At 41.8% G+C, this 21,620-nt stretch overlaps 1 protein-coding gene across 1 annotated transcript in view; it reads right to left on the bottom strand.

Annotated features, from left to right (window-relative positions):
• The window catches only part of uacab (uveal autoantigen with coiled-coil domains and ankyrin repeats b), a 39,973-nt gene that overhangs the window by 9,915 nt on the left and 8,438 nt on the right, over positions 1-21,620 (bottom strand). Inside the window, exons 2-5 of the mRNA XM_034115968.1 lie at positions 9,988-10,118; positions 5,358-5,446; positions 2,452-2,516; positions 318-375 (exon numbers count right to left, since the gene is read on the bottom strand). Of these exons, the coding sequence (XP_033971859.1) occupies positions 318-375; positions 2,452-2,516; positions 5,358-5,446; positions 9,988-10,118 (343 nt within the window). The remainder of the gene's footprint in view (positions 1-317; positions 376-2,451; positions 2,517-5,357; positions 5,447-9,987; positions 10,119-21,620) is intronic.

Below are 21,620 nucleotides of genomic sequence, written 5' to 3'. Positions count from 1 at the left end.
CACATTGAGATGCACCCTCTAATTTAGTCATAGTCATTTCAAAAGCACAAACATCCATTAGCTTATCCGTGGGGCTTACAATAACAAATTATGTTGTAAGGAGGTTTTGCTGTAGTTGCCTTAAGGAAGCCTTTTTTTCAGAGCACCTGCATTGAAAAGTAAAGCAACTCTGCAGCAACAGCTAAATAAAAAGTGTAGTGGACTCAAGTCAGTACTAAGGTAAAGTAGTATTTGTAGTAGAGTGAAGTTAGAAACTGAAGAGTGGAGTTAGGACTGGGGTAAATTATAGTTCAGTCAGTTTCAGAGTAGAGTCTTACCAGCATCATGTAGAGCTGTTCTTCCTTGTAGGTCCACATTTCCAACTGGACTGTTGTGCTGCAAAATAACAAAGAAAAGTTAGAACAACTGAATCAAATGAAGCAAATTATTTTACTTGTGCTGATACATGTATAGATCCATGAGCAGTGAAAATATATATTGGTAAAATAATCAAGTACAATATTCATTTAACATCCATAGTCCTACTTAAGCATTGGCAGCATTGGCAGCATTGGCTGATTAGTGAAATGATATCATGGAAAGAACATGAAAATTGATGTTCACACAGTAGAGTAAAAAGGCACAGTGCCATTCTTCAAAGCACAAAAAGGCCCCAAATATACATTTTCAGATCCAATTAAATAATGAGTCTACTTGATATGATAGTGTTGATCCACTAGTGGTTGGCCCTCTTCATTATAGCTAATTAGCCAACTCCATAGATCAACAAAAGCAGAGTGGAACATTATTTTGGCGTGATTTGGTTGTTTTTGAGTCATTGACCCTAGGCCTGATTTCCTTTATTCAAAGTTAGAAAAACTAAAAACTATTTAACTACTAAGTGAGGTTGGAGAGCCCAGAACTCTTACAAGGCTGTTTCAATAGAATAACTGACTTTGTGTATCTGCCTCGTGATTGTGTTCCCCTCCAAAATGTAATGGGATCTTTCCTGGCCACACATTTCCACCAAGCTAAAAGCTAAATGAAAATCGGGCCAACATTTTTTCCTTTACCCTGCTGACAGTCAGACAAACAAACAAACCGCAGGGAAAACATCATCTTATTTTAATTAACAATACAATCATTTCAGTGATATGGATCAGATGAATGAAAGACTCTACTCCAAAAAAAGGGAAGACCATGGTTGACTTCTTTTAAAAAAAAGCATTTAATAATTGTTCAATAATGTAGTTGTGAAAGTAAATAATAAATGTTCACAGTGGAGACTGCGAGGCAACAGTGTGCAGGTCACTTTAGGCCAAGTGGCGCTGCGCTGATTTTCTTATGACATCTCTACCCAGGCATTCAGGAGAGTAGGACTGCAGTGATGAGGGTCCGCTATGAAAGCCTTGAGGACTCAATGCTAACGGGGGCCCCATGTTGCTGGGTAGGCTTGGCAGGGAGCTCAGGCCTCCCCTAAAAAAAACCAACTCTCTCCAGCAACAAGGGCCAAAATTGAGCAGTGCTCTCAAATGACAAAGCGCAGAGGAGGGCGGTGTAGAGCAGCAATGGGAGCTGACGGTGGAGCACGGAGGGGGGGGGAGGAGGACATCCTACACCTTGAGGGTTCGGGCTGACGGAGAGAGATAGTGGAGGTGGAGGGTGTTGGCGTCCAGCTGCTATGTCTGGTGTGATGACGGCACCCAGAATGGACGGCAAGTTTGCAGCAGGGCAGGCTTGTCAACACCAGCGACAACCCGCCTGCCAACAGCAGAGACCTCCGTTAGATCACCACCCTGAGAGAGAGAGGTGTGGGCGGGGGAAAGGGCAGCGACGCTGTGAGAGCACAATATTGCAGAGATAGCCCCCTGATTGTAAACACATAAATCCCCCAGAGGGGCACGGTGACTCAACAGGGCCGACTGGTGACCGATACGGAGTGGGCTCAGCTGCCAGAGCTCTATGGCAATAATTATTTAAAGGAGCGGAGAGAGAAACTGCTCTGACTGGCCAGTGACTGGGACGCTGCTCTGCGCAGAATACATACAGTAGAGTACAACACACCAACATGAGGAGCAAAGTGAACAAGCTAGAATAACCACCTTGCGATAAAATGCCTCAGCCAAACAGTAAAGATGCTAAATCTCTCCACCACAATACATTTCCATTATTGTAACCCCTTTTACATTTTTTATAAATTGTCATAATAAGTCTGCATGAGTGGCCAAAAATAGTTTTTTTGAGGTCAAAGCAGCCTTTGATCAACAAAAACAAAAAATCAAGGTGGACCAAATTTGAGGACACTTTTCTCCAGGCGTACTGACAGACGAACATACTCGCAACCAAATAACATGAAGCCAAACACTTTATAAACCAATCAATCCCATACATATGAGATCATATCGTGCAGTTTGGCAAGTTTTTGTTCACAGAAGTATATTTGAGTCGGGTACAAATAGAGATGCACTTTACCTGCAAGAGTTTCTGCACACACAGAGAATGTCCATGTCTTGATGACAGATGGAGAGCATTTTTACCTGAAAGGGATACATGCAGCAATCAGAAAATGAAATAGATTCACAATCAGGAGATGGTTTTGTACGCATTTGTACAAAAAACAATCACTTAACAACCCTTCATAAAGGTGCTTTCAAGTCATAACCGTACTGTGGGAAATCGCACAAACAAAAAGCTACACAGCACGTAAGACCATGCTTGTATCACTTTGACAACTCAATGTTCGTCTAAAATATATTTTTCTTGTAACAAGCAATGTGTGGATCTTTCGGCTGATGCCACACACCTAACCATCATGAGTTTATTGAGTGCATTACTGTTAAACCCCACACCACGAGTATTGATCCCAGTGTGTTGTTTAACAGGCACACTGGGATCACAGAGTCACAGATTGACAAAAATAATGTACAGGACATACACAATACATAATGTACCAGATTAAAATGTACATCAAGCCCATTACTTTTCATGCGTCTGGATATATTCGTATCATTTTGAATAACAAAGTCCATGTCACTGTGACAATAATATTTCTCAGTAGTGCCCAAAACCAGGATTGGATAGTTCATCAACAAAAATGTGCCCTCTCACTAGATTACCATTTGCACATTTCCAGTAACATTTCCAGGGGTGCTCAACCATGCACGTTCATTTCCAATATCTTATCTGAAAGGCTCTTTTGGTCGATCCGTTTCATTTGCTGAAAGTTTACTTGCTGGTATAAAAATCTACGTGTTTATTCACTAGACCGTTGATTTTGAAGAGCTTATTGACATATTTCATTTCATTTATAATATATCATTGGTTTGTATGTCATGCAATTATATTCTGTTCCCAACATGAAATGGATTAGTGTAAATGTAAAAATGAGACCAGAATGCTACCTTTTGAAAGTAGGGATGAGATCACTGCATGTCTCTTTGTCATTATTCAGCCTAATTGCACATCCCCATTAATGAATACAATGCTAATCAGCAATCTGTTTCTTTGAATCAACTACTCAGGCCACTAATAAGACCAATGTTCTATGTATGACATCCTCCTCTCCCTCCTCTTGACAGGAAATGGGGTCTGGCACAAGTACCTTAACCCAGGGGTTCCCAACCTTTATTGTGCCAAGGACCGGCAGATACATTAAAAAAAAATCGCGGACCGGTTGTCAATTTTAACTGATTTTAATATTTACTCACCACCAGCAGGTAGCAACAGAGGCTAATTGTATGTAACAGCCTGAACAAATACTAGAACAATATGCATCCAAAACATATTAACAAAGTTTAAAAAAGAACCGGTGTTGTTTTTTGGTTTTTCGGAAAACCAAAAAACCGACGTTATTCAGTTTTTAAACCAAAACGGGAAAACAGATAAATCAACGTTTTGGTTTTGTTTGTATGATTTACGGATAATCCAGTGAATGCTGGGAAAACGAGGAGAAGGCGCATTATGAAGGAGATGTCCGGTCGCCAGTGTGTGTGTGTGTGTGTGTGTGTGTGTGTGTGTGTGTGTGTGTGTGTGTGTGTGTGTGTGTGTGTGTGTGTGTGTGTGTGTGTGTGTGTGTGTGTGTGTGTGTGTGTCACTGGCATTTGTTTTCAGAAGATATTATGATAGTGTCGTTCGTTCCGGTGCACTCCCGACAGCATAGCACTACATCGAGATTAAGATTAAACTAATTTATTTTGGGAACAGCCGCATATGCCGGTGTCGGACAGACACAAACACACCGAACACACAGAGCTGAGCTGAGCAGAGCACATACACACACACATCATGCGCCTTGGTGACTGACTGGACATATCCTTCATAAAACTAATAAAAGGGGGAGTAATCGGGCAGTTCGATGTGTGTAGATGTGTGTGTGGTTAACACGTAGCAGCCTGCAGTCACTCTTAAACTGTTCTGATTAAGTTAAACACAGCGAAGGCGGTGCGTAAAAAGGCACAGCTCTTTACCGAGTATACGTCCCGCTGCCTCCTGATGCTTCAGCCATTTCATGAAGTGAAGGAGGGTTTCCTTCTATAAAACAGCTGCGGGCAGCAGATACCGTGAGAGTCCCGGACATTAATTCATAGATCAAGGCAGACTGGTTTACTCTCCTGTTTTGCCAATCCGGTGCTTAAACAAATAGCTCTACACTCCTGGCCGACATGTCCTTAAAATGAAGTCCGAGTTTGAAATATATCTCAAATAATGTATGCACCACCATTTCCCCACATAAACATAACAGTCTGCAATCAAACGGTTGTCTCCTGTGCGCTCCTCTTCCTACTTGGCGCACCGGTAACATGCTCGTGCGCACAAGAGGCTGAGACCTTAGGCTGAGCCGCCGAATCCCTCGGAACATCATAAAAGCCATTTTCAACGGTTTTCTGGTGAAAGATTAACTAGCTACTGGATGAAATAATATGACTGGTGGCATAGGTGCGAAAATTAAACACTTTTTGAAAAAAATATTATGATAAAATATTTTTATATATTTATAATTCTGCAAATATTACGATAAACTCACAGCTATTTCGCGGCCCGGCAGTAACACCTCCGCGGCCCGGTACCGGTCCGCGGACCGGGGGTTGGGAACCCCTGCCTTAACCTACCTTAATTTATTATTTGATGATGTGGAAATAACCTTAAGTCTACTCTATGTTGTACAACGTGCACAATGTGGTTTATTTTCACCTATTAAGACTTTGTATGTGGTACAAGTCTAAATAAACTGTCCAATGTTTTTGCTGTTGCTGCTAACTGTTTTAATATTATCGTAAGTGTATCCTTGTTGATATTTTGGGGATCGACAAAATATTAAAAACACATAAAAGTATATAACTAAAGCTCCAGGTTACTGCTTTCATCCAACCTGAACTCACCCGTGGCATCAGTCGCAGTGACATCCACGCTGTGTCCCAGGATGAGGTTAAGACACTCCAGGTGTCCTCGCGTTGCAGCCAAATGAAACCTGCAAAACAAGAAGGATGAAGATGAAGGAATAATGACAGAGGAAATCAGACGGAAGGAGTTGGAAATGAGTATATAGCAAGTAGTAAAGAAGGGCAAGTGAAAAAGCGACAGGGTGTAAAGAGAAGGGGGGTGAGGGTGAGGGTGAAACTTAAGGACAAGAGAGGGACTGGGAAAGGACGCCTGGCTCCTTGCTATCAGCAAGATCAGCATTCTTGAATCAAATAACAAGAAACCTCAGAGTCTGTCGTGACCCCAAGGCGACTAGGAGCTACACACAAACAGCATTGCCAATGTATCAGCTTCCTTGTTTCATAGCCAAGTACTGTCACATGGTAATTAGTGACGACCTGCAAGAAAAGGTTGAACAACTCTTAATCACCCTTTCTGTAACCCCTGTTTGTTTCTATTTGTAAACGTAGACACATTTTACAATTACAAAATGAAAGTGTTCATATCAGTTTTGCCTCAATATCAGCACTCCTCTTTGCATAATGTGATCAAACTAAAAGGTCTGTATTGTAACAAACAAAATGACTCAGCAATACCTAGATATCTTTTACTCACAAGTTATTCATTTCAGTTATTGAATTTGAAACAGGTGTTGAGGCCTTAAAACTTAAGCCAACATTGACAAGAAGTCCTTAACAAAAGAAGAGATTTGAGTATGAGAACTGGACAAACTCTACGTGCTAATGAGGATCAAGTCATTTGAGTGCATGCTTGAGACGAGCTACCAAATTAACCTGGATGTTTGATTGTTAGTTATTTGCCACAAAGTAAGCATAGTCCTTACTTAATTAGGGAGTTTCATACTCTCTATGCGTTTGTCAAAATAACTTTAAACATTACTTTTGCCTGGAAACATTCCCGTTTCCCCTCTTGAACTTAACCCACAGCAGCACTGCCACCCCCGACCATCAAGGTCTGCAGAGCACTTGTGTGTAAACTAATCTCAGTCTGTCACCCATCGAGCTGCATGGACCTGTTTATACACTAACCCCGAGGTATCTGCCAAGGAGACAGCTAGGCTGTCACCTCAACACTGCCGCGGGTATTAAAAGCAGTGTTGATGGCCAGGAGATGCCGGTCCTCTGGGGAGCAGCGAGGGTCCCGACCTCTCTGAGCAAACGGCAGACAGGGAGCCGAGCAGAGCTATCCAAGTTAGGGGGATTTTACAGAGTAATGTCTCTGACAAGAATTAAAAACACATAATGGCAGACTTGAACTATGGGTAAGGGATTTTCTCTCTGACGAATAACAATGATGATCCCTGTGACAGTTAGTGGCACAGCTACCAAGATGTTTAACACTGAAAAGGGATGGTTGTGAACTGTGAAGATATATTCTGCTTACCCAGCTGGATACCTCATTACAATCCTTAGAAAGGAAATGTAAGAGACTAATGAGTCGGGCTTAAGCAGAGCAAATTTATTTTCTTGGACTTATTGTTCGTCACTTTGGATAAAAGTGTCAGCTACATGTAATGTAATTTCATCTTCACACCTGCTCCTTGGGCGACTTTCAGGTTGACAGTCTACAGGAAACAGTTGCTATATTTAGAGAGCATACAGGGAAGAGTAAACTAGAGAGTATGTGCTGGTAGCTGAACCATATACAGTGAATGGTTAAGTGTGTCTCTAAAGGCAAAACAGTTAAATACTGTGGCTGTTGGAGCTTCTCATACTTCTAAATCCTACTCTGTTATTTCTGTCACACTTGACCTTTGGTACACATTGTTTTAAAAAGTCTGCAAGTCTTCTGATGCATTTACGTGCCAGTAGGAAGCCACAACATTTATAATATCTTAGTTGGAAAGCTAAATGCTTGGTTGCAAGATAAACTTTTAAGTAGCATTATTCATTTTTAACAATGTTTTCCAACACATTGTACATTAAAGGTAGGGTAGGTAAGTTTGAGAAACCGGCTCGAGATCGCTAGAATTTGAAAATAGAAAATACACAACCGGAGAAAATCTGCCACTTCCTTATAGAGCCCCTCCTCCAACACACACGAACGCGCACATGACCAATGAGGGCACGAGATAAGTGTGTGCACAGATGGAAGGCTGACAGGCAGGTAGGCCATCCAGTTATTTTAGCCGGGCCGGCTAAAATGATTGGTCGTACTTTTTACAGTACTACAGCTTCCACAGATGACTTTTTTTTATGGATTTTTTGTCAAAGCACTTAAGATATTCATTGCTATCGGGATGTTAAGAGCATTCCATGGAATATAACAAAGAGTGTATCTCGAGGCGGTTTCTCAAACTTACCTACCCTACCTTTAACAGCCACTCAAGTATATTTAAGCACTCTTTATTTTTTTTATCTAAATCAAGAAGAACGACCCCACCCAAAATAAATTAACTAGCCAACTAGTACTGACAGGACACCATTTCACCCCTGGCCTACGACATAACTTAAGCGTTCATTCAGCTCTATGGAAGTGAGACCGAGCTGGCTTACCCCAGCAATTGATTCACTCAACCCCTCCTTCTGCTCCCCAGTGAACTAAAGTCCATTAATGTAGCTTTAAAGAAAACATATTAATCCCCATATCCTTTCAATTAACCCATGTTTTCTGACCTTTTTTTTAAAAAAAAATGTAATTTTTAATAACACAGCATGTTTTGCAGTTGCCTTGAAAATCTATTCTCAAAAGAGCACACAATGAATTTAACATGCGATGGGCGCGCAGCAGTGCCTCTACTCAGGGCCAGTTTCCTGCTGCAGGGACATGTGAGCGGCGGCTTGCTGTGATGTGGACTTCTTTTGCTGCTAAGCCCTTGTCAGCTAGCTATCACCACTGCACAGAATGAGCAGGTGTGATGTGTGGGCTAACCTCACTGGGATCCAGTTAATGCCAGGGCAGATTTGTAAACTGTTTACTCAGCTGGAAGCAGCGATAGAGCAGTTAGAGCTGTATTCATTAGCTGAACACAGTGAGGCTAATCCAGGGCAAACCAAATTATATATTAGGGCTAACGGTTTGTAATTAGTTTCCCCACAGAGGTCCATGATTACAAGGCATTGCCACTCAACATTCCTATGTTGGCTTTTTCAGAGGACAGCTAGCCAACGACACGTGTTGGTCTGTGTGTGGCCCGCTGTACTAAAAGCAGACTTGCTGAGTTGCATTTGCGGTTGTCTTTTGTTTTGGGTAGTCTTGGCAAAAGCGTGACCTCTTTTAATAAATGTTCAATGTGTTGATTTTATAGTTGTGGTCCGCCCTGCAGGGGAACACTAAATGATGTGTGTGCATGTGTTTGTTTACAAAAACCCTTACAGTCACTGGATTTACTTCAGACAAATTCTAGCACCTTATTATGAGACCAGGCATTTATCAGGTTGTGTGTACACATGTATACAATCATTGGTCTGTCCAATGGTGCCACAAGAGAATTCACACACTGCTTAAAATACTCTGCACCTTTGCTTGTGCGCTCTGTGGCTCCATAGTTTTATGCTAACAAAGCCTTTATGAAAATAAATCTGAGGCACAGGCCAGAGTTCTACCAAGGACTTCTTCATATATCTAGGATTAAAGGAGGGCGCCGAGCCTCCCAAAATGCTGGTGTTGGAATCTCGTTACTTTTAGCAATATAACCAGGTAACTGCTTTTTTAAGCAGCTCAATGCAACATTTCACCGATGTATAAATAACAGAACCATAAAAAGAGATCTGTACAGTATAAGATAATTAAATGTTTTGGATCAGCTTTGTTCATGTTTCAGTTAAATGTACCTACTTTTCTACCCACAACTTACATTTCAACCTATTTCAATCTTTCTGTTCTTGTAATGACACTTGATAAGGGGGTGAATCCAGCTCTTAGCAAAGCAAAAACGATTCAAAACCTGAGGTTCCCACTGAAAGATTCTAGCATACAAAATAAGGTTCTTGAAGATATCAATAGATCCTGATAATAGCCTGCAGCTGGGCCAAAATGTATTGCTTTCTGTTTCAAGCCCCACAGTGGCTCAGATTTGAACTAACAGGGAGTCATTTCCTGTTGGGACTACATAAACAGCCTCAAGCCAATGTGCTCCAGCCTTCAGCGGCCACAAACATTCTTTATGCCAGCTCCCACACTGACCTCTAGTCAGATGGACACCAAAAGAGAAACTTCAGGACATAATAATGGACACATGATAATATGCATCTGCAATGCCTTCCAGATGCAGAGCAGCTGGGTGAAGGTTTGAGTCTGAAATGTGCATGGGGGTCAGTTCAGCCAAGGGAAATGTTGGGTCATGCAGGGTGACTTTTATGCCAGAGGGCAAACAGTTTTTGCGCAAAAGATTCTAGAGAAATGTCCATCTAAGGATGCTTCATCTGAGTAACAGGGGTGGGAATGTGCTGCGGGAAGACCACAACAATGTTTGGAATTTGTGACATTCAGCATTTTTAGATTTCGAAATATTAAAACATTTATAGTTAGTAACAATCAAGACAAAACAATGTATGTAGACACACTGAACATGTATGTGCTTATGTATGTTTGTATACTCTAGATGTGTGTGTGTCCGTGTTTACTCACGCTGAGCGCCCTTCCACGTCGAGCTTGGTTGGGATGATGCCCTTCTTGCTGAGAACAGCAGCCACCTTGTCCAACTCTCTGCGCTCCACGGCCTTCATCAGCCGGTCATCATACTTGTTCCAGTCTGTGTTCTGACAATGAGGAAAGTGAACTATCAGACACACAGTATTTTTGACAGTATTTACCAAATCGAACAGTTAAACAAATATTTGTCCAAATACCTGCTTAATTTAAAAAAAGAAAGTCATAACTATAATTTGGTTCCCAGTCATTTTGGCTTACTAATAAATACAACAGGGACATATGCTTAGGAAGTCTATTTGTGACTTAAAGACAACATACATACCAGTAATGTCATTTGTCCTTTTGTAGTACAATAATAGACCCAAGTTAATGCAGAATAAGCCAAGAATGTGCTGTGCTGCAGTTCCACTATCCCCCTCCCTGAGTGATGGCTGCTAAGCATGGGAACAGAGTACTTTTAGGGCTTCTGGGAGGTACACTTTAAGTATGGAGTCTTAAACAGGACGTCAAATGAACAGAAACACAAGAACACATTTTAAACCTAACTGATAAGCATTTGTATGTACATAGCACCATCGCACACATAGGCAATAAGAACATATTTAAACCATAGATATATGACAGCACTCACAATATACTGTATATACTAAAAGTACTCTTTTGTTATCACAAAACATTCATGTAAATCCATTTGTAGACAAAGCATGAAATCAGAAGAAAGAGTAACAATACAAATAAATCACGGTGACAAACTTAAATACTGACAATGAATACCTACAAAGTGCATGGAGGTGCATTTCAGCCAGCGGCTCATCTTGGGTGAGTGGAGCTGGTCCTTGCACCGTGCTACTGAAAAGGTCGCCACTGTTGCGGTTAACGAAAGCAAAAATAGAGAGAAAAAAGTGTATAAAAAATCCCCTCAGTCTCTCAGTGCACTCAACCAGTGAGTGCACTAAAAAAGAAAGAGAAGACAGAAGGGTGACAGTCTACTGCTGTGGAGGTTCAACCTCTGGAGTTTCCCTCAGTTGAGGAACAAAAGTTCATTTGGCAGGATTTTCTAAGCATTCCTGTGTTTCTCACGGGCTCAGCCTGAGAGTTCATCACTGCACAGCAGTGTGGTTGATGGTTAAAGGGAGGAGAGAGAGGAGTGAGAGGAGGAAGGAATGGAGGTGGAGAAGCAGTAGGGCCAGCCCTGCCAGCCCTGGGACCTGCCCTGGCCGGCAACTGCAACTCCTCCTCGGGGGGGAAAGTCAGCTCAGCCTGGCTACCTCTTGCCTCCCCCAAGTGCCTCCCCCTCTATTCTCGCCTTTATCCTCAAACCTTGGGTTCAACTCTTCTTTTGTTTTTCTATGTCTTCCTCTTCTTCTCTGGGTTGTTTTCTATCTGTAAAAGCTGCAACCTACTAGCGTCAACGTAGCAACTAAAAAACTCTCTTCCTCTTCTCTATGAGTGGTCTCCAGCGTCTTCACCCACCAAATGGCAAGTCAGTCAGGCTCACTGGGGTAAATATGTAAGCTCTCGCAGGTTTAAAATATCACCCCCTCCCCGGTAAACAACGGTGGTGCAGACAGCCCTGCAGACTGGTTACCTCTTTATTTTTTGACCCTCCAACCTTTATGTAGTGACTGATAGGAAGACAGGGGCTAAGAATACATTCTGGACATGCCTGCACTGTGAGTAATGGCTTTAGTGTCTCTCACCACAGCCAGCATGAAACAAGGCCAGTCAAAAAGACCTTGCTTACATTGCCACCCCCCACTGTGCACCCAGTTTGCCTCCATCTGAAAATATTAATGTCAGAGGGGGATTATGGTTTGCACATTTGAAGTGGTCTCGGCAGTGACCCTCACAGGACGCCAGCGGGGCCAAGTGCTGCTGTTAACCCATCCATCTAAAGAGGGTGGTGGGGCTACAAAGCCCCCTGATCCTAGCTGCACAGGAGCAAGGCTAGATGTCAGACTTTTTACAACCAGCTGTCTGCAGCCCCACCAAAAACTACAACTACCCTGTCTCTTCATTTACGCTAATATCCACACACACTTTAATAGCACAACCTTTTACTTTTTTAGGTAAACAACCCAGAAACAAACAGGTACAGATACAGCCAGGAACGGGTTATTTTACCGCCTGCATCAGCTCCCTGTAGCCTCGTGTTACTGTCTGCTGCCAGACTGGCGTTAACAGAGCGGCACTGATCCACTAACATGCAAAAAGACCTTCTCCGCATGACATGTCATATGAAGAAGTAGGTCTCAACTTACGAAAGCTGCTCGCCCTAGCATAGAGACAAAGGCGCCAAAATGGCACCTAGCCACGCAGCATGCTGGACATTGGTCCCTTAAATATCTCACATGGGTGTGTTGGTGTGTACGTGTGCCTATTTGTTTGGGAATCTAGTTAGCAGGCAAGAGTGAACACTGCAGTAGTAACTCACTTACCGACACAATCATACATACGTATATGCTTGTTGGTATAGCTTGATAATTGGTGCCTTCATAAAATATGTGGTCATAGCTATTTGTAAGTTTTGTTTTTACTCAGAGTAGTTAAATGATCTAAACTTAAATCACGTAACTGCAGCCTTTAAGAGCAGGAAAGATGATGACGAGAACACATGACGATATCTAGTTTCATATCATGACGTAAATGTATCTCCCTGCTTGACTTTCATATGCTGGAGTAATGCCAAGAAATGTAAGCACATGAATATGTGTAAAGTTTATTTTAGGTGACTGAGTTCAACAACATTTAATCTAAGTTGTGTAAGGCTAAAAAAGCCTGTCTTACAATAAATATTTTGGTAAATATGTTCATTGTTTTGTGAGTTTAAAAGTCACCTAAATATTTAAAAAGGAATGATGGTATAATATTAGTGGATTATGAAAATGAAATCGGTAGACCGCATTCCCATGGGCTAACATCTGAGATGTTCAGCAGCAGGAACAAAAGAAGGTTTACAAGGACCATAGTTCAGTCGGTTCATGCTATTATTTTCTAATTTGCACCAAACAGGAAGTACAGGTGAGGCTGATGAGAATGTAATGTCCCTCTGGGAACATGGACCAAATTTGGGAAATGTAGAGATATTACGTTGTTTTCGACGGAAGTGAACCAGCCATCCAATTAACCTTGCCATCACTAATGCCACACTGGTAGAGAGGCTTCAAAAAAAGAGAGGGGCTGTTATATGCAGAGAAATAAAATAGAAAATGTAATATGCTGCATTTGTGAACAAATGCAGCATATTACAATAATAATTGGCTAATTCAAAAACAGGCTGTCCTGAAATTTGACCTTCCCCTGAGTCAATTGCATCATAAGTTGTTGACGTCGATGCAGAGCAGTCATCCCTTGCTGCGTGCAACTGAAACAAACACATTACCTAAAGCATCTATTTAGACACAGTGACCTTCAGGACAAAACATCAGCTGACACTTGATGAGCCAGTTTAGACTTCTACCTGTCCACACAGATTATTTTGGGTGTCAGATAGAGACTGTTGTCATCCTGAGGTTTTCCATCACTGTCTGCAGACTGTAACTCTTTCCAACACCTCAGTTTCCTGCCTCGCTCAGACCCCCCGCAAGACTAATGGCCCTCTAATGTCCTCCCAGATGAAATCATCAGCAGGAAATATCAAACTGGTCATCTGATAACAGCCCAGAGCAAAGCCAAAACATAAAGCTGTATGCCAATATGTCAAGTAGTAGTGGTGTCCAATGCCAAACTACTAATGTGGTTTCATAAGCTTATGGTAATGACGATGTTTATGATCTTAGGAGACATCTGTGAAGAGACGTTATGTCATGAAATGAAATCCTTTGACATTTGCAGTGAGGGGGTGGGGGGGATAGGTATCTAGAAGTACAGACCATTTACAGTACTTATTTTTAAGATAAGTACTTTACATTGGATCAAACCTAATTTGCCTGAAGGACAAGTTCTTAACTCTTTGTGTTCATATTGGCCACTAAGGGGCTGCCATGAGGAAGATAACCAAGTCCTGGTTTTGTGAAAGATGCAATGAGAAGGTAATCTAAAGCTAATATGAGATTTCAGCAAATCAAGGTGTCTTTCAAATGTAAAAGTTTTTAGCACCACTTTCTGTGATTTGACTACACAATTCCCTTAACAACAGATGAGCAAGAAACACTATCTGTGGAAAAACAAGGATGGAGATTAATACGACAAAGACTTGACAATACCTCCTTAATAAACAATACCTCCTTAATAAACAATACCTCCTTAATTAAAAAAAACCCAGGACTGTAGACATCCTCTCCCAGACCCTTATCTATTACATTTTAGTCATGCTTGAAAGAGATAATTTCATGGCCAGAGTTGAAGAGAAATTATTACAGCGACCAATAATTCTTACATTGTGCATACAGGCGTAGGATTGTTGTCAGGCAGGCTTTGCAGCTCTGAATCCTTTAATGCCTATTTTGGTGTGATGATGCACACTAAACTGCTTAATTTGGATTCTTAAAACTCCAAATGACACAGCATGCCATTACTATCAAATTATAATTATATTTTGTCCATTGTTATTCAAATGTTACACAACTACAACATTAGATGTAGAACATGGCTCTGTTACCACAGTGTCATATTAAAGGGGACCTATCATGCAAAATGCACTTTTGTACGTCTTTTATACATGAATATGTGTCCCCGGTGTTCCAGGGAACTCACCAAGTGTCAGAAAACACAACCCTCTCCATTTTCCTCCATACCCAAATCTCTAAAAAAGGGGCTGCAACGGATCTGATACAGACTGATCCAGATTTGCCTCCCCGAGGCAAGCGTTTGCTCCCGCTGCTTTAATTCAATGCAATCCCTCCCCGTCGAGGCAAGCACTGTAATTCTCTCCGGTTAGTCCACCAGCAGATGACAAACACCCACCTCTCCGCCTCTTCCAAGGAACGAGGGGACCGTGCGGCAGAGTTTCAGTTTCAGTTTCTTTCGCCGGTCAAGATGTCTGTTAAAGTTTAAATCTTCCGGACAAAATGAGAAAAGTGCCGGTCAAAGGTCTTCTTTGTTATTTATTGAGCTTTAAAATAAATGAATAACGACTCTATAGGCCTATAATAATATAATAAAACCATAGACTGTATATATAAATAAAACACGGAGGACGGAGATCTTTTTTTCTCCCCCTCTTGACTTGATCAGAGCACGGCTTCCCTCTCCTGCAGGGGGGCGTGGTCAGCTGCAGCTCACAGAGATCAGCCCCGTAGACAGCAAACAGCACATAGAGCAAAATGAGGCATGGCTAAAATGCATGATCTGTTTGGTATTTTGTAAACAGAAACGTATAAATATACCTTATATAGGTATGGCCCTACAATATATCATTTAAATATAGCATGATAGGTCCACTTTAAGTGTTCACAGTGATACAGATTACACACAAACATTATTACATTATTACAGTTGAGCTCTAAGATTAGATACTGTGTCCAACCTCTCCATGCAAACATGGTGAGGCTGATGGGGTGTTCATTCATTTTGCAGCTATTTGGTCAGAAGTGTGGCGCTACTTTATCCTGATTGGGGGTTCCTGTTTATATTTGTTGAATCGTTAATAACTAGACATACCGGTTTGTGACATTACAATAGCTGCATGCTATGTGTACCTCTCAGTTCAGGCTGATTTATTTGTGTAATAAACCCTGGAAGTGAAAAGCCTAAACTGTGGTAGCATCAGTGTTAATGACAAGAGAGCTCAAATACCAGTAACTGTATAACGTAAGCCTGTAGAAAGTACATGAGTCACAGCTGTCACCCAAGAATGGAATTAAATGACAAACAATACAGGAACAAACAATGCTGGTCAAAGCAGTTATCCATTAAGAAACAAGTTTGTCTTGTCCTGTGAGTGAGTGCCTTTAAAACACATACTTCCGCTAGTAGTGGACCAAAGTTATTATTAATTCAGTGGGAAACAGGATTTTTAAGGACACTGTTTTCTCTTTCCGTGTCTACTGCAACCCTCTCACATAAACAGGGTTTTTCTGGGACTGCCGTTCGCAGTAGCAGTTTAACACCTACAGTCCCCCAGCCACCTCAATACACACCCCTGTCTAATCTGTGGCGATAGACCGGTGCACGAAGTGGTGAAATTGTGCAACTGTCTGGGCATGTGGAGTGAAAGTGACATCCCTTTAAGGGCAGATACAGGAATGGTGGAGGCAGAGAAAGAATATCTAAAGAAACAACAAAGTAAAAGAACATTTGATGAGGTGAGAAAGTGACAACATATAGCCCTCCTGAAAGCAGTCTGTTGTTATGGGACAGGTAAATGGATACTTCAGAGTGAAAGCTCCTCTCTGATTGTGCCAAGTCCCCACTGATGAATCAGGCCAAGTGTCAAAAGTAATGAGGGGCTCTGATTTGTTATGCACATGAGGCACTGAGTGCATTTCTGGGTAGCTGCTAAACACAGGAGCACTGCTGGGCAGTGTGGACTGGATGCAGGAGGACAGACAGACAGACACGCCCTCTGGTGGTGGACACACACATTACAGGTCTAAATCACCCTGGACTGTTTGGATCCAGGGAGACAAAGGAAAGGGTGCATCCTCTCCAGCGATATGTGCTATGTCAGTCACAATTACTGTGTAAAGACTTGCCTAAGTCACACTGTGAACCTCGGGGGGGATGACACTGCTTCCTTACATTCTAGTGGGAGCTGCAGAAACTTGACAGCTAAAAGATAAAACCATGTTGAAAGCAGGAAAAGCGGCATGTTATTTTTACTTGATTAAAAACTGATAGAGCAGCTGTTTTGTTACTCTCCTATTTTTGTTGCCTACAAATATAGTTAGACTTGATAATTAAAGAAACAAAGTACTACCATTTTGTTGAAAATGTACCAACATGCTGTGTGACTACAGGTGCTTTGATACACAATGTTATAAACATATACAGTAACTGTGGATTTTTTTGTAAAAATTACTAATTTTCCCAAGTTTGCCAGCAAGCTTCAATCAGAATATACAATGCTAGATGATTTAGTAAGGTTATTTCTAGGAAAATACAAAAAGTGCAGGCTGCCCTCAGATACTGATCAAAACTGATAACATACCTCTATTTTACAATGCTTTCGTTTAGCCTTGAGCCTGTTCCAAACACAATAAACCTGTGTAGTAAAGTTGAATACCGATGGATTCCTGATGCACTCTTTAGCTATCCTCACTAATGTTTCCCACAGATCAATATGGAGTTGGTCCAGCTGCTGGGTCACACCATTTTAGATGACCTATGACCCAGAGGGCAACGCTTTTCCTTGCTATTTTCCTCTACTTCCGACACCCACTGCCAGGAAGGGAGCTCGGCTTTCCAGTTACCCAAACTCTGTGACCTTTGCCCCCTTCAAGTCCCCAGTGAAGGCAGTCTTCACATGATAATTAAATACAAAATACCATAATATAGTTTCTGATAGACAGTTCTAGGAAGACAATGGTGCCATTCATGGGAGAGATATGTCAAACTACTCCATTATCAGTTGATATCCAAAAAAGTAGATAATTGAATCTGGACAAAACCTCTCTTAAAGTATATCTTGTGTATTTCTTCATATGGCAATTATACTAAATACATGTGAAGGCTTCTACCATACTGTGACTTTAAGATTAATAAAGCTTATTGAAGAATATTGTTACCGTTCTATTTTTATTCTTTTTGTCTCAGCAGGAAGAGCCTTCAAAGGGAACACTTTGCAGTTGTTCTGATAAGATGGTTACAAGGTGCACTGCTGCTGGTTTCTGAAGTCAGAAACTAAGATATGCAGAGCTAACATGTGCCGTTTCATGGCAGTAAATACAATAATCCATTCACATGAAGCTAGTCTGTAATGAACTGCTCAATTTAAGGGAAAATGCAAGCCACAATAATATACGTGTAAATATATAAACACTAATATGCCACTTATATTAAGAAACTCACGCACTAAAAGCTGTGGCTTATTGCGTCAGTGTGTTGATCTTCGGATCAGGGGAGCACTGGTTCCATCCCCACTGCAGTCAGCATGTCGATGTGCCTCTGGGCAAGACCCTTCCCCACAAATTGTAAGTAATTAATGTATGTAAGTCGCTTTGGATAAAAGCGTCTAACAATTGACATGTACAAAACTAAAGATCCACCTAAATTGTAATTCATTCTGACATCTTCCTCTCCTGGGATGATTGTCGTTCCACCAGTTTGTCCAGACTGAAATATGACATACTGCATGATAGATGGGCAACGTGTTTTACAAACATTCATGGGGAGAATGAATCAAGTACTTTAGTGTTCCAATGATATTTCCTCTAACGCCAAAATCAGGTCAAATGTATAGAAGGGGTCTACTGTATACTTCAGTTTAGAACAAATACATGCAAAACTAATGGCAATCCTATCAGCTTTAGTTCCACTTTGTCTTAGCAAATGAGAACACGCTGAAATAAAAAAGAGAAGATGGTAAAGACCTGCTGAACCACCACATGTATGTAAGCATTGTCACTCAGAATCAGAATCAGAATACAGTATGTTAAGACGATGCTGACATTAACAATTAGCTCGAAGCATTTTAAAAGAAATGAATTCATTCCAATCAATTGAGAGCAAACATAATTATGAAGGCACAAGTTCTGTAGCTTTGGTATAAGATTAAAATACCAATTTCCTGTAAAATACCACGGGCTTAACTGACAAGTTTGAATAGCCATCATTAAAACAACACTGTCAGGAGAATTAAAAACAAGCATGGTTGAGGGCTTTGGCTATAGATGTCCTCTGGTATGGCTGATATTATTGCAGCTGGTCTGAGGATATGAAGGTGAAAAAACAAGGGCAGACAGAGAGCCGTGGGGCTGTGAAATTATTAACAATCAGGGATGTGACAACTGTGCTTTAATGGTAATGTGGTTGAAGCAAGTATTGTGAAGAATGAAAGCTTTTCTTTTTTCTATCTCACCTGAAGGCAAAAGATGATGTAAAATGACAGAAAACAACACAGGAGTCTTTTGTCTTACAGAGCCGTATTTGGTTAAATATGAGCTCTTTGGGCATGCTGGTACTTGGGCAGAAATACTGGTGTTGATGCTTGTTTGGCCAGCTCTCACAAGTCATCACACACACAGGCAGGGCCAGGAATGTGACTGGAGGGTTGGTCAAATGGACTAAGTCTTTGTAAAAACATGCGTAGACTCAAAAATATTTCTCTGACATCTTACGGAATTTATTAAACAATGGTTGCTCAATGCCATAATTAACTTTAGCTAAGTGGTTAGAATTACATATATGCGGCTTTCACACCGGCGCTTTTCACTTTCTAGCTCCTCGCGAGAGCTTTTCTGGTTCAGCTCCCGTTTCCCTTTTCAGCTCCCGCTCTTTTCACACTGCCCAGAGCTGCCGCTGCTGCGTCATGACGTCACAGTTTACGTCGCTGATTTTCTCCCACAACAACAACGGGCCGGGGACTGCATCGGGTCGTGTTGCTTTTAATCATACGAAGCCAGATTAAATTAAATAACGACTTCTCCAACCTTATACTTTTCTCCAGAGTGCCGTGGTTCATTGTTTATTAATGTCTTTCAGCGGCATTTACCGACCGCTGCAGTGGCTGCACTTCCACGGGAGTTTATTGTCCCGTTAGCTCCGGGTTAGCTCACACGGCTCTAAAGTATTCACTGTCTGACTGTCACACAAGCAGCTGATACATATCCCCAGTTCCCCTTAAGTGAATGTGTGTCAGTCTGAATTGACGCCGTTTGGCATCACAACGCTGTTATGAAAGTTTCTCTGGTATAACATGGGTGATGTTAGCATAGCAACCGAAGCTAAACTGACTACTTGCTAAGCCGTTTTCTATAGGCACATTTTACCGACGTATTTTTCATTATGATTCTACTTCTGATAGTCGGACATGACAACCTGTATAGCCCATGTATCTCCACAATGATCAATAACAGCGAACGGATGGTCAAAGTAAGGTTTCCTGCACGCCTCGACGTAAGCGACGTAAGAGACGTAAGCGACGCCGCGTCATAGCTCCGAAGCTCTTGCCTCTGGACCGACAATTTTTTGGAGCTGGAAGTGAACCGCTTTCTGGAGCTATGACGCGCCGCCGCTGCGGTGTGAACAGGAAAAACCGGCGCTTTTCAGGCTCTAGCTCCCAGCAGGAGCTGGAAAAGCGCCGGTGTGAAAGGGGTATTAGTCAAAGGTTATAACATTTATATAACCTCTTTACAGTATTCATTAGTGTACACATTCTATTCAATCACATCTGCCAAGTTTTAGGTAGAGACATCTGACAAGAAAATATGAAAATAGATACGCTTTATTTTCCGAATTGTATTACATATATATATATATATATCATGTAATACAATTCGGAAAATAAAGCGTAGAAAAATACATTTGAGCTGCTGTTTCCAATTCCTGAAAACATCTCCTGACACCCATGGTGTAAGATAACGATCAGGTAGCTACAGAGCATGTGTTGACTTGCCCCTCTGAGGAGTGAAATGGTACACCTATTGTTCCTCATGACCAAGCTCTGGAGAAGCATGTCTTCCCGGAAAAGTCTCATTACACATGTCAAAATGCCTTCAAAACACATGGACCTTTGGAAGTCACATCACCCTCCTTCTTATCTGCAACAAAAACGTCAGTCGTCTCAGCCGCACTTTGTGTTTGTCATCAAAACTCAGTCAACATAGGAAGCCAACGCCGGTCTTCAATTAGGTCCGTCACATTTTTCTCACGCTGTCTTTTCTGCAGAGGGGGGACTGCGAAAAGTATCAAAAAGGTTTAACCTACTTTAAGTTTCTGATAAAGCAGAGACACTTGTCTAATCTGCAATGAGTCAGAAAAAATACAAACACAGAGCACAGCGTGATGGGGCTTAGTCTGTGCCATTTCACAGCAGTTTGTCCCTCATCAGCAGAATCTTTGTGCTCCTGTTGCACACCACGCCTGCCTGTACATATGTGTGTGTGCTTGTGTGTGCGTGTGCGTGTGCGTGTGCGTGGATGTCAGCTCCAGCCCACCCAAAGTCAGTCAATAAGCTTAGCCCCCTCTCACATGACAACCTCCCCCAACATTTCGCCATCACTAACCCGTCATGGTTCATGTTACACATTCACAGTCCACCAACTGTATCTAGGCCCTATATAATTCACACATGACAAACAAACAAGACACCTAAATGCACATCGCAGCAACCACACACACACACACACACACTAATGCTGGTCTCCTCTCAGCATGGGAACGCAGACGGGTGACACTGCTGAGATGACCTCATGGCTGTGCCTGCCCCCATGGAGCCAGACATTAATCCTAAAAACACAGACCGTCACGCTACCACCTACTCTACAGACAACACAACGTCCAGCCTAAATAAACTTCTGCTGAGCCCGCCTGAGAGCTCGCCTCCTACAGTCACTATAAGTACAATGTCTATGCAAACTAACACACTAGGATATTCTATTCTACATGAAATCTGCAGAACTAAGAAAGAAAACTGCACATTTTCTGAAAAATACAAACGGGAAGAATGGAGCCTCCAGTTGGTCCTTTGTTCCAAGCAAGATGTCAACTCCTACAACCCACTGCCATGA

This window comes from Trematomus bernacchii, unplaced genomic scaffold (genome assembly GCF_902827165.1).
Source record: "Trematomus bernacchii unplaced genomic scaffold, fTreBer1.1, whole genome shotgun sequence".
Classification (NCBI taxonomy): Eukaryota; Metazoa; Chordata; class Actinopteri; order Perciformes; family Nototheniidae; genus Trematomus; species Trematomus bernacchii.
The sequence above is the reverse complement of the archived record's forward strand: the minus strand, read 5'-3'. Positions and strand labels throughout refer to the sequence as shown.